The following is a 14,506-nucleotide window of genomic DNA, read 5'->3' on the forward strand; positions in this document are numbered from 1 at the left end:
CCTTTTACCATCTCGGGTAGAATCCACTTGAAGACTTTGATTTATACAAAGCTTTGTACAAACCCACTCAACTTAGGACTTACCCTACTGCCTAACTGAACTCCTAGCCTAAACTGAAGGCAACACCTTCCACTTGACACTTGTTTAACGTCTATGTGATAAAGCCTACATACACAAGTTTATTGTCTTTGCGCAAGACTCACTCAGCTATTCAAAAGCTCTACTCTCTATATATGTGAGTGATTGTATGTGTGTGTGTGTGAGAACTGATATGATTACAATACGAAAGTATACTCACACACTGAGAGAAAAAAATGCTCCTAAACCGTGCTGATAACACTTTGAAGTGTTCTCTCAAATCTGAGCTGGTTGCTTCTGGAAGCATATATGAGTTGATCATGCCCTTCTTCTCTCGTTTTTCTTCACACATGTGTATTTTTCACACTTTTTTGTTGATGGTCTTGATCTTGTATTTATAGAGACAATGTGACCGTACACCAAGACTCATCAAATATGTTCGTTGCATTTTGAATTTGTTCTTGGCTTTAAGCACTGCTGCAACGTTCACTATTGTACTTTGATCATACAATTGCTTTTATACCGTTGTGCACAGCTGGATTCCACTTAGATAAGCTTGTCGTGTTCTGCAAACTGGTCGGCTCCTAACTGATGTTCTGAACTGCTCAGTTGAACTGATCTTATATTGGTTCGGTGAAATCAGTTGGCTCGTCAGTTGAACTGATTTCGCTGCTTCAGTTGAACTAGTCAGCTGGACTCTTCATCAGTTGAGCTCTTCATCAGTTGAGCTCTTCATCAGCTAGCCGGGCTTCTGAAGGTCTTCTGCCGAACTGCCTATCAGCTGGACAATTAGTTGAACTAGCATTTTGATATATCAATTAAACTGGTTCAGTTTGGGCGATCAGTTGGTATTTTCAGTTTGCATCTCGATAGCTTCAGTTTTGGCTCGATAACTGATCAGTTCGAATCCTGATCAATTCCAGTTTCTGCGCACTTAGGTAAAATTATTAGAAACAAAATAACAAATTTTGTTAACCTCAAAATAAGATTGCGAACATGGAATGTTTTAACAGTTATTTTGTTATAGGAGAAATTTTTATAATATTGGGATAAATATTGGCTAAAAAATTGATTCTATATCACAATTAAAGTTGTCAAATATGAAATTTGTAGAGGACTTGAAGCAGAAAAAATTCAGAAGTGAATGCCTTGTGACTATTCTTAAGCTGTCTGCATAACTGAATCTGAAGTTCGAAAGTTGCAAAGATAATACCAGATTTTAAACTCCTAATTATAGTATTTGACTTGTGAAAAATATTTGGAAAAAGATTTTGTTATTGAGAGAATTAAATATAAGATAGATTTTTATTTCAAAAAAATCTAATATTCTTTTTGGTATTTTTTTTTTACACTAGGGTTTCTTTAGTTGATGGGTTTATTTCATTGGCCCCATTAAAAACAATCTACACATACGAAAGAAAAAAGAGGCGAACAAATTGAACAAGAAAATTTTAACCATTATTCACATGAAGAGCAAGGAGACAAAATGGTCATTTTCCATGTAACGGTCTGAAGGGTTTTCTCTCTCAATTTCTCAAGAATACTAGTTTGCATATCTTTTATTTATTTTTCTATTTTTTCATGGATATTATAAACTGAGCCATGCTTGGCTAAGTTTTATTTCTGATTCAAAAGATAATTTTGTTACCTCGATTTTTTTATCATTATGGGTTTTGGGCTTAATTTAAAATTCTTATTTATTTCAAGTATTTGTGGATTTATATTTAATATTATGAAATTTGTATGTCGATTAATATGACAATTTAATTTGATATATAATTTTTCTACTGTTATCCATGATTTCAGTTATCCGTAATTGTCATGAACGATTGGTACATGAGTAGCGATAGATTATGTGTGTTGTGCTATCATAGCATATTTAATCTAAATAAATCAATGAAACTCGATCTATCAATTGCAGCTATATCGATTATTAGCTTTTACGATTAATTGTTTTCATAAAACGAGAATGCTATTTTAAATTTATATGTAACGCTATCATGCCCAATTAGTTATTAATAAATTTTGAGTGGATGCTGGGTTTGGTCAGTTAAATTAGGAAAACACAAGGATTTTAACGACTATCCCTATAACCTTAAGGTTAATTGCTTGGAAATGCATGAATAAATCAAATGTTAACCGATGAACATTGATATAATCTAATATTAAAATTCCTTGAATCCGAATTTGCTCATATTAAATTCTTCATTTAATTTCATTTACCTTGATTGATTAAATTCTCATTTTAAAGTTTATTATTTCTCCTAGCTTGCTAATTTTAATCGTAGTATTCTAATTAGCTCCTATCAAAAAATCCCACATTTTTATTTTCTTAAATTTCGAAAGAAATAATTCTCCCGTTCCATGTGGATTCGACCTACTCATCATTATACTCATTATATTTAGAAGTATGAATTTAAGTTTGGTGGTTCAACGACAATACATCAATGTCATTTTTTAAAAAATAGAAACTATACAAGTAAAAATTTTAATTTATATTTTTTATTTTGATAAGTGTTCATATTTATCACTTTATTCATTAAAATTTTTATTATTTTGAGACATAATTATCCAACACAATTGAAAGAAAAACTTAAATTACCACTATTTAATTAGAGTGACGCGTAACTAAAACACAAGGCAAAATAGACCAGTTTTGAGGTGGTATGGTTTATCATTTTTTTTTTTTGTGAAAGAACAATAATCTAGAAATAACATATTTTTGGTAGAATATATAAATATGTTGGGACATTGAATAAATGAGTTGTATGCATGATATTGGATTGAAATTTTTTTATGATTGTAAATTGTCTGTATATGTTTGAAGGAGAGCTGAAAACTCATTTAAGTATGAGTTTAGTTTATTTATAGGGAAAATATATGTCTAAATATAAAGAGAAACTTAGATAACCAAACGACAAACATCACAAGTTTCATTTTAAATTAGACAAATTACATTATTAAGAACAATGATGTGTTTTCAATGGTTGTGAAATATATGAAGAAACCAAGTGAAATTTCAAAAAAACAAATGAAATAAAATGAAGTAAGACCCAGATGGTGAACGACTCAAATAAAAAAAATAAGGTCAAAAGAAAAAAAACAAGACGAGTATCCAATGGATAAATCAACATCAAATACAATGATGAAAAAATACGAAAATGAGATATGATAATGAGATTGCTGAATTTAACGAGCAATGAAGCAGAAAAAAATTTAATAAAATTTTTTAAATTGAAAACATATTAAATGATTTAAAAATCAAATAAGGAAAATATTGGAGAAATTAAATCATAGTTGTTTAAAATGATAGATAAACCATGAAATAATATTTGTTATTGAATAATTTGTGAAAAAATAATGTGTCTACATTAATTTGAAAATTTACAATCAACATTCATAGTAAACTCAAGTTCGTTACCCACGTGCGTTGCATGTGCTTTGTTACTAGAATATAGAAAAGTTTAAAAACTAGTAGTTGCGCCCCTATTGGCAAGCACTGTCTTTCACACCAAAACGCTGCATAAAGGAATTCAGGTTTGGGATTTGGCTGTAATTGCAACTCATTAAAAGACAGTATAAGCAATAAGTAAGACGTAGCATTCTGTACGACTAAGTAGTAGCATGTCTTCACACGAATCAAACCCGATTTCGGATCGAAATTGCTTCACAGAAAGTGTTTGATACATACCAGGAGAAACTTGTCACGCATCAATGAAAAATTTTTAGGTACAGGACCATGATTATTGCAAAGATAAGGGCAGCAATTATGGAACCAACAATCCACTTATTCCGGCTGATCCTTCTAGACATGGAAGTCAACACCTTCTTGCTCTTGTCAATCGCACTATCTACATCGGAAAGCTGCAAATGGAAAGAAATCAATTAGAACTACCATCTCTCAGATACGAAAAGGAGATCGAAGAAACAAGATTAAGTTGAAGATGTTCTGCACAGAAGGATCAGAATGAATCGTTGAATCCACAAAAGAAAAGTTATATGACTGTAGACATTATCAAAATGGTGTGTGTAACATGCCTTCTTGTGAGAGTGTAAAAGAGTTTCACGTTGCTGATGCAAATCTTCAAGGATTGACACGCCAAGCTGTTCGGTCTCCAGCGCAGCTCTTCGACTCTCCGTTAATCTGTCGGTTGATTGGTTTAGCCTCTCAGTTGACATTGCCAATCTGTCCCTTTGATTTGCAGAAGCCTGTTAAAATTTTGTTATTCTTGATAGATTGAATCCGAAGTGACAAATGGAATAGCTACAGGGACTGATGAAAACAATCAACGAAAGATCTAGAAAGATAGGGCACGTGAAATATGCATACCATGTGTGCACCAGCCATTCCAGATTCTAAATCTTCATTAGAAGGCTGATTAGAATTAAGCAGTGTCAATTTCTTCACTTCCCTTTTCAGCTTATTCAGATCGGCTTTATATTCCCTAAGCTTAGCAAGAAGTGAAGCTTTCAAGCTTGGCTGCAAACTTCTGGCCTCAAGATCCAATTTTCGAGTCTGGTAAAACAAACATATGAGTATATATGAAAGCAAAATAAAATTGTTACTCAAAGAAACTAAATATTTGCAGCAACTTGAAAAATATGAAGCTTGAGCACTACCAGAACATCCGCATCATCCAATCCAGCTTGGAGTTCAGCAACCTCCTGTTTCTTTTTCTCTGCAGATCACAGTAACGCCATTACCATTCTCCACAAACCAGAAATAATAAAAAAAATTCAAAAAGATAGTCACCCAGCATCGCCACAGTCAAAAACTATTAGCAACCGACAAAACAGAAATTTTAAATGCCAGCATGAGCATAGTTGTAAATTAGCCCACACAGACTGCATTTAACATATTTCTTTGAAAAGTAAACATTCTAGATATCAACCATTGGCCTCTAAATTTTTTAAATATATGTGTATATATATATAATTTAAGCCCTTTCAAAAACGTAAGTTCTAGTGACTCCACAACATACATTAAATTATCTGCCTCGAATTAATGCCCCTATCAGCCTATTATTGAACCCACTTTTTCAAATATCAGGTAATAAATTTACCGATAAGCAGCAATAATAATAACTACCAGCCAAAAGCATATGGGCATGGGAAAAGCTGCACATGAATTGTAATCAAAGATTGAGGTAATCTTTGAGGACAATTAAAGGATTATTTCCACACCCCAACCAATCCAACTTTCGCAATATTCATCATTTTGTTCACAGACCACCGGGTTCCAATCACATCCTAATCAAGATAACCAATTTCATTTAAAAGCCATATATCTTTATAAAATATAATCTTGAAATTCCCATGTAGCTTACAAGCAATTTCGATATTGCCAACTTAATGAGTGTTGGAAACCACATCTCGCAAATATTTGAACTCACGGAACATAACCAAAGAGTTATCAATATGCACCCAAGACCAATTTAGGGAAATATATGTGGTTTTGCACAGCAGATGCTTTACGGCTGTGAGCTTCGACTACAATAACATGTTAAAAAACATTCCTCCCAAAACTTTCAGCTCGTGGAAGGTAGCCTGACATAAATTTTATATCTAACAATGAGTCTATTTATTTTCCAACATGTTGGAACAACTTAATATTTTAATTAATATGATTAAAAAATCTATATCCATCCTTTATTTTCAACTCAATCCAAGGATTTAGATTGATCAAGGGCCAAATCTTGGAGTCCATTGGATCTAAATTCACTGGCACATCATTCTTTGCATTAAATCCACAAGAATCTTGATAATGAAATGACATCTACGACTTATCCGTTAAGAACCTTTATACTACTTGAAAAACAAGAGTTACAAGTAAATTTCAAGTTATAAACAAGATCATTCAAAACAGACTGTGTTACAAGAGCAAACCAATATTCATATCTTAGATCACTCTAAATATTCCGCATAAGCTGACAGCAGCAAAGATTTCCGAGAAATTCTAACACAAATATCAACACGAAATAGATCAAGGCTGAAAGTTAGCAAACCAAATATATACCATTTGGAAAGGAAAAAATAATTAAAAAAAAAAAGCGTTTACTCAACTGCGTACGATCAAAAGGATCAGATTAAGGTCTAAACCCTAAATTCAATGACTACAAAATTAAAGTACCTCCATCGGGAAGAGCAGCGGCAGAGTTACATTTCCTTGACAAATTCGCGGATAGCTCACAATACTGCCTCTCATATCCTTCAAAAATCTCGCTCATCTTCCTCCAGCTGCTCTACTCAATGGACCAAAAAAACAAAAACAAAAACAAAAACAAAATTTGATGGATCGAACAAAGTAAATCAGTTCATTCCCAAACCAACACAAGTGAAATGAAATCGCCGCAAGAATGTACATACTTGTATAGATTCGGGGGATTGGCTTCGCAACAATGATACGATCGAGTTGACTCAGATCAGAGGTTGCATAGTTGCGCCAGGAATTGGGACGACGCTGATTGAATTGAAAGCATGGAGAAAATTAAAATAATATTACAGAACGGGCCAATGGGAATGTGAATTTTGCAATCACACCCCTTGAATTTTCGTTATTCTTAATTTACTCCCTGTATTATAATTTTAGTTCATGAAATATTATATATTTAAAATAAAACATATAACTACAATTTTTCTTTTTTTATTAACTAAACATAAATTAATACATTTTGAGCAAACATTATGATGGAATCGAAATTGTAATCAAACATCACCCCGTGGTTCCATATCTGATTCATGACTAGAAAGTTCATCTAACCCTTTTCTATTCAAGGTTAAAAACCCCGAAACAAAAAATATCAAAATGAAAATAAGACTTGATATCAGTAGATATGCAAAAAAGATATCATATCCTTAAAAGTAAAAACATAGATATAATCCTATGAATGTGAAAAATATATCAAATTTATCGATTCAAATTGAATTTGTCAAAGTTATCCAAAATCGTTTAGTGAAAACAATAATTTAATTATTTTTATTTCTAAATATTATTAATATGTAAATTTGAAAATTAGTTTTAATACTTATTATTTTTTTACTTTTTTTAATCGTGTTTTAAACAAAATGTAAAAATCATATATTTTTTTACAGTCACGGGACAAAATGGGTTTTGAATTTGGCCAAATCTATCTCGAGACTAGGGCTGGGAAAAAATGCCGAAATTTCGGTATACCGTACATACAATATCGAAATATACCGCATATACGGATATTAACGGTACACCGAAAATTTTGGTACGGTATTATATTGTACCGTCTCTTCTTTAATCTTCATGGGGCATGAATTCGTGGTATGATATTTAGTCATTTACGTATTTTCGGTTTTTCCTTTTCTTATTTTGTTCATGTTTTGATTCATAGTCGACACTTTATCACCTATTTTGTTTAAGCACTACTACAAAACTGAATTCTTGTTTTGAAAAGCTTATTGCATGTGATAGAACAATAATTGGAGAAGAAACATAAATTTGGTAGATAGATTTCAAGTTGCTGTTAAGTAAAATGTTGTACGTGGACTTTAAGCTTCCTTACATTATTTTTTTAGATTTTAGAGGGCGTTGAATTTGTCTGTATTTTTGTAATTCATTCAGGATAGGTATTTAGAAGTGGTTAATTCATTTTTTAGTTTATGGGTTGAGTAGTTGATTAACGAAGTTTGAACTAACTTGTATTGCCTTTCTAGAGAGAAATTGGGTGTAAAATCATTTTTTTTAATGGATCTTGACTTAAGCCATCCAGACACGATATTTCAGATTTTGTAAATTTTTTACTTGCTTTCAGATCGGATCAAATTTTGTTTGAATCCCAGTTTGTTGGACTTATGTATTGGGCTTGGTCCATTTGAATGAGAAATTGTCCATTTGAATGAGAAATTGGACAAGCTTGTGGATGGTAAGTGGGAAGTGTCCCACATAGGAAAAAGAAGATAGCATTGGTGAGTTTATATTGACTTACACTTTGTGGAGGTGTAAGTAAGATTGGTCAAGAGACTCTCTTTCGCGCACGCCGGCGCAAGGGGTTCAAATCATGGGCCCGATTTGTAGTGGAAAATGACTTGACTTGTGTGTGCAAGCGTACGAACGCGACCTGTGTGCGTCGAATGTCGGACCGATCAAGGCAAAATTTCCCACCAAGGTTCACCTGGCTTTTTGCTATACTGACCTTTGGTGCTCCAGCTGGACTGACCTTTGGCCTTTCGGATGGCCAGCCGTGACTGTCCATATGGAACCGGAGTGCCTATATATAGAGGCATCCTCAAGTCCTTCAAACACTCTCGACACACTCTCCTGCACTCTCATATTTTCGAAGCTTTACTTTGTTGTCTCGACTGCTGCTCCTTCTATCGGGTGTTGTTCCCCTGCTGTTATTCTGTTCTCGTGATAAAGTTCAGGTACTTCTCAGTTCGCCATAGTGGTGCATCGTGCTAGGATACTGCTGGTTGTTCCGTTGTATCCTGGAAAGCAGATGTCCAAGTTCATCCTCAAAGCACATACCGTAGGGGGCGAATCTGTTTTAAGGACACTGTATTTCATACAGGCCTCGGTTTGATTTATTTAAGAATTGTACTACTGTTTTGATTCGCTATACTGTTTTGCTGGTTGTACATATAGCTATCTGTCCTATTCCATTCGATATATTTTGAACAACAATTTTTCATCACCGTTAGTTATCTACGTCATTTGGATTAATTTGGAAGTTGGAAGAGAAAAGAAGAGAGAAATTTTAGTTTTCCTTCCATTTCCACCTACATTTGAAAGGAAAATTTTACTCTAAATCTATAACATGTTTTCTTTTCTTTTACTCCCGTTAAAATCATACAATCATTTTTTAAAAATTTGATTTCCTTTTCATTAATCGGTTTCCAAATCCCAACTCCCAAACTAAGCCTAGGAGTTTAGTGGTAGCAGGGTGAAGGAAGGAGAACTGGATGGAGCTTATTTTCTAACTCTTGGTGACTTGGTTCAATTAATATGTGAATGAAGGCGAATTTAAAAAAAAACATTTAAAACCATGGAAATATAGAGAACAAGATGTGATTATTATTTTATGTTAATTGAATTTGTCCATAAGTTTAATTTTTTACCTTGATCCTATTTATAGTTGTTAATTTTTCCACTCTTAAAAAAAATTTAACTTAACTGCACAATATTTAACTAAAAAGCTCATTATCCATTATCCATGTACTCCAGTACCTGTTGAGCAAAATATATGGAAAAACAGGACATAAAGATATGCCGTAAACCAAACAAGCGTGATGTTTACAGTATGACTAATGTATAAAACCAGCAAATCAGTATCCTGAAGAAAATAGTAGTATAATGCTTAATTAAATCAAACTGAGGCATGTAGCTTGTACAGTTTCTTTAAAACAGATTCGCCCCCTCCAGTATGTGCTCTGAGGATTCAGCGGACGTTTGTTTCCCATGATACAACGGGCAAACCAGCAGAGTTGTAGCACAAAGCACTATTCTAGCGAACAAAATCAGTACTTGAACTTTATCAGTGAACAGAGCAGAAGCAGTACTGTAGCAACAGAAGCAGTACTGTAGCAACAGCAACAGAAGCAGTACTGAAGCAGAAGGAGCAGCAGTACTATAGGAGAACAAGCAGCAGTACTGAAGAAGCAGAAGTACTGTAGCAGTAGGAGAAAGTGGATTTTTCGGTCTCTCTTTCTGGCCTTGGCACATCTCCTATTTATACTTACCTATACAAGCCATACGAAAGGCCAAAATTTGTCATAAAGATGGCATACGAAACACCAAAGGTTGGGCATACGAAGCACCAACAGTCAAGCCATGCGAAAGGTCTCAAGGGCATATGAAAGGTCTCTCAAAAAAAATAACAAAAGATGGCATAGACTAGCTGGGCAATTTTTGCCTTGATCGATCCGACATTTGACGCACCCAGGTCACGCTCGTACGCTTGCACACAAGTCAAGCTTTTTTCCACTGCAAATCGGGCCCATGATTTGCACCCCACTGCGCCTGTGTGCGCGAGAGAGAGCCTCTTGACCAATCATTGTTACACCTCCATAAAGTGTAACACAATATAAACTTATCTATACCACTTCATTTTTTCAATGTGGGACAAACTCACCTTTCCAAATTTCTATTCACTCACATAGAAAAAGCCCATAAGCCTAAAAGCACATACCTTTAATCCAACAATCCCTCACATGAATGAGAATTTAAAGTTATACGAAAGGATTTTCTGATAAAGTTCAACAGTTGAGTCTTGTATAAGATAGGTAGATGTTATCCTTTGAACCTTCCTTTGTGAAAGCATATTAATTCACTGGTTGGCAGTAGACGTGATGTCTTTGAACTGTACATCTGTTTAGGTAAATTAAGATATACTTCACACAAGAATCTCCCTGGTACTATTCAGTTCTCATGATTGTGTTCGTTTTGGTCATGAACACACGCCTGGTTCTGCGAGATGGTCTAGAATTGAGCCTTACAATTCATTCGAAGCGGTCTCACTTCTCTCTCACATAGGTGATTCTATATTGCTTCTTATCAGAAACATTAAAAGCCGTAAGCTTATCATCAACATTCATTGTTTCATAATAGGAATGGACTTGGGATAACCTCCACAGTGATTCTCCAAATTAGTGCGATTAGGTTGTCCCATTGAACCTAGTTCTTGGGATCTCCAATCAGCGTAGGTTGGGTTTTCCTTCGCACCAATTTATATTATAGGCTTGAGCCCCATTCTCCTTGACGATTTCACAACTAACTCTCTGTTTAACCCCTTGGTCAGTGGATCTGCTATATTATCCTTTGACTTTACATAGTCAACGGAGATAACTCCAGTTGAGAGTAGTTGTCTAATGGTATTATTATATGCCTAGACTTATCATTATACATTTTATTTTGTGCCCTTCCAATCGCAGATTGGCTATCACAATGTATGCATATAGCCGGCACTGGTTTTCCCCATCCTGGAACATCTTCTAAGAAGTGACGCAGCCATTCAGCATCTTCAGCACACTTGTCAAGAGCTATAAACTCAGATTTCATTGTAGATTTGGCTATTAAAGTTTGCTTAGAAGATTTCAACGCAATTGCCTCACCTCCTAAAGTGAATACAAATCCACTTGTAGATTTTGAGTTTTTCATATCAGATATCCAATTTGCATCGCTGTATCCTTCAATAACAGCGGGATATCTGGTATAGTACAGTCCATGATCACGAATTTATCTTAAGTATCTTAGCAATCTGATAATTGCTTTCCAGTGTTCAACTCCTGGATTACTCGTGAATCTACTCAATTTTCTTACTGCATAGGCTATGTCTGGTCGTGTACAACTCATTAAGTACATCAGACTTCCAATGACTCGAGAGTATTCTAATTGAGACATACTCTCACCTTGATTCTTTGATAGATGCTGACTGGTATCTATCGGGGTTCTAGCTAATGCAGAGTCATCATTATTTAATTTCTCAAGTATTTTGTCAACATAATGTGACTGACTTAGGACTAGCCCTTCTGATGTTCTATGAATTTTAATTCCAAGGATTACATCGGCTAAGCCCAAATCTTTCATGTCAAATCTTGAGTTCAATAATTTCTTTGTGGATTTAATCATCTTATCATTACTACCAATTATTAGAATGTCATCTACGTAAAGACATAAAATGACATATCCAATTTCAGTGTTCTTTATGTATACACATTTGTCACATTCACTGAATTTAAATCCACTTTTCATCATGGCTTTATCAAATTTTTCGTGCCATTGCTTTGGTGCTTGTTTTAAGCCACATAGAGACTTCACCAGTTTACATACCTTATTTTCTTGCCCAGTCACAGAAAATCCCTCAGGTTGTTCTATGTAAATTTTCTCTTCTAAATCTCCATTTAGAAAAGCTGTCTTTACATCCATTTGGTGTACTTCAAGATTCTGCAAGACGGCAATCGCAAGTATCACACAAATAGAGGTTATTCTCGATACAGGAGAATATGTGTCAAATTAATCAAGCCCTTCTCGTTGATGGTAACCTTTATTTACCAATCTGGCTTTATACTTATCTATGGTTCCATCTGATTTCATTTTTCTTTTGAAAACCCATTTACAGCCTAGTGGTTTGCTTCCCGGAGGAAGATTTACTAATTCCCACGTATGATTTTGTAAAATGGATTCCATTTCGGAATCGATAGCCTCTTTCCATAGAGGTCTCTCAGATGAACTGATTGCTTTCTTGAAGCTTTGAGGTTCACTTTCCATCATGAAAGTGATGAAATCCGGACCAAAGAATTTCTCAGTCCTAGCTCTCTTACTATGTCTAGGTTCAATATCTTGATCAAGCTCTTGTTCTTTATCAATTGTCTCGTACAATCTTTTGGATGAACTTGGTTCTTCCTTAGATTTGTATGGAAACATGTGTTCAAAGAACGAAGCATTTCTTGATTCCATTATCGTATTCTTGTGAATATCAGGTATTTTAAATTCATGTACAAAAAAACGATACGTGGTACTGTTTTGAGCATATCCAATGAAAATGCAATCAACAGTTTTGGGTCCTATCTTTACTTTCTTTGGAGTGAGTACTGCTACCTTAGCAAGACACACCACACTTGCAAGTATTGGTAGGAAGGACTTCTACCTTTTCATAACTCGTATGGACTTTTATCTTGCTTCTTTCGGGGCACCTTATTTAAAAGGTAGTTTGCTGTTAGAACAGCTTCCCCCCACAAGTTCTGTGGTAAACCAGAACTTAATAACAACGCATTCATAATTTCTTTCAAGGTGCGATTCTTTCTCTCTGCAATGCCATTTTGCTGAGGAGAATAAGGTGCAGTTCTTTCGTGTTTGATACTGTGTTGAGCACAAAACTCAGCAAATGGTGATTCATATTCACCTCCACGATCACTTCTTAGCACCTTAATTTTCTTGCTAAGTTGGTTTTCAACTTCACTCTTATATTGGACAAATTTGTCAATAGCTTCATCCTTATTTTTGAGGAGATACACATAACAAAATTTTGTGTTATCGTCAACAAAAGTGATGAAGTATTTATTTCCACCACGAGTTTGCACACTTTTTAGATCACATATATCACTGTGAATTAGATCAAGAGGTTCACTATTTCTTTCAATAGTTCGAAAAGATGATCTTGTTAGTTTTACCTCAACACAAGTTTCACATTTGTGTTGTTTATCAATTTGGAATGCAGGAATTCTTTTCATGTTAATTAGTCTACGAATTGTATCGTAATTAACGTGTCCAAGTCTACCATGCTATAAACAAGAAGACTCAAGCAAGTAAGTAAAAGTATTAACTTTATTCATCACAGGCTTAACAGCCATAACATTGAGTTTGAATAACCCATTACAAACATAACCTTTGCCAACAGTACCATGCAAGCCAACATCTTTTGAGCAATTCAGCTTGTTGTTTTAAGCCTCCGTTCTGTCTACATTGTGTTGGAAGTGGATTTTTATCCGTTAATCTTGGATTATATTGCTATCTTTGTTCTTAATTTTTTGTGCCGGTTTCATGTATGTCAAATTCAAGAGGATCTTGGTACGTTGTTTCTAATTATGGAATATGTGAGACATGGATTAAAAAATTGTCCTTTTATGATTATTGTTATAGTTTATGTGTTCATGATATCTTGTTGACTTACTATTTTTATAAGTTTTTCTGTTTAGGATTTTTGTTTATTGGATCAATTGGAGTAGACGATAACAAAGCAAGAAGGCATTGATTTGCTGAAAAGTTTTTTTTTTTTTGAAAGGAGAATGCAAAACCAAATCTGAAATTCTAGTGTTCTTGGGGTTGAATTGTGCCAGTCGCAATGTTGTCCAAGAGCGATGACCATCGTACAGTCCCATTATCTGTTTTATTAAAGCGGGAATTGGCCAACGAGAAGATTGATTGGTTATTTAACTATCATGCTTTGTTTGATTATTACTGCAATTGGTAATTTAACTATCATGCTTTGTTTTTGATTGGTTATTTTTCTTGCATTTTGTTTATATGATCAAACGATTATGATATAAACTTCTTGGTTTTCTTTCATGATGGAATCTAATACTCTCCTAAGTTCATCTCAAACATCAAATGCAACGGAACATGAAACACAACAGTCCACGACTCGAAAACGACCAAGGAAGCCTCCCAAAGCTCTTAAACAATCCAAGAGTTATTTTGGGAGCATTGTATAAATGGAGGAAGGAAGTTGGGTGATAGGACCGAACAACAAATAGGGATATGCAAATATTGCAAAGTTGAGATCCCAACAGTTTATGGAAGTACTAGTGGGTTAAAAAACCACCTATTAAGGAGGTGTAAGTCAAGTCCGCTCTACAAAACGAGTGAGGATGATAAAATTCAAACTATATTGACGAGTGAGACTATGGGGCAAAGAAGTGCATTGGTTCCTCATACGTTTAATGAAAAAAATGTGAATTGAAAGTT

General features: G+C 34.4%; 1 protein-coding gene across 3 annotated transcripts; it reads right to left on the reverse strand.

Moving 5' to 3' along the window:
• Positions 1-3,689: 3,689 nt before the first annotated feature.
• LOC142521210 (vesicle transport v-SNARE 12-like) lies at positions 3,690-6,568 on the reverse strand. Of its 3 annotated transcripts, none has more exons than XM_075624433.1 (6): positions 6,445-6,568; positions 6,209-6,320; positions 4,699-4,757; positions 4,409-4,594; positions 4,117-4,287; positions 3,690-3,942 (listed from the first exon to the last, which is right to left on the reverse strand). In XM_075624433.1, exons 2-6 carry the CDS (start codon positions 6,303-6,305, stop codon positions 3,790-3,792), a joined length of 666 nt encoding a protein of 221 aa, XP_075480548.1. In that variant the 5' UTR covers positions 6,306-6,320; positions 6,445-6,568; the 3' UTR covers positions 3,690-3,789. The 3 variants fall into 3 exon arrangements, with proteins under 3 accessions (XP_075480548.1, XP_075480550.1, XP_075480549.1); XM_075624435.1 differs by having other exon boundaries at positions 6,209-6,315; positions 6,445-6,549; XM_075624434.1 differs by having other exon boundaries at positions 6,441-6,543.
• Positions 6,569-14,506: the final 7,938 nt, after the last annotated feature.

The sequence above is a fragment of the Primulina tabacum genome, chromosome 12, assembly GCF_025594145.1.
Source record: "Primulina tabacum isolate GXHZ01 chromosome 12, ASM2559414v2, whole genome shotgun sequence".
NCBI classification, from domain to species: Eukaryota; Viridiplantae; Streptophyta; class Magnoliopsida; order Lamiales; family Gesneriaceae; genus Primulina; species Primulina tabacum.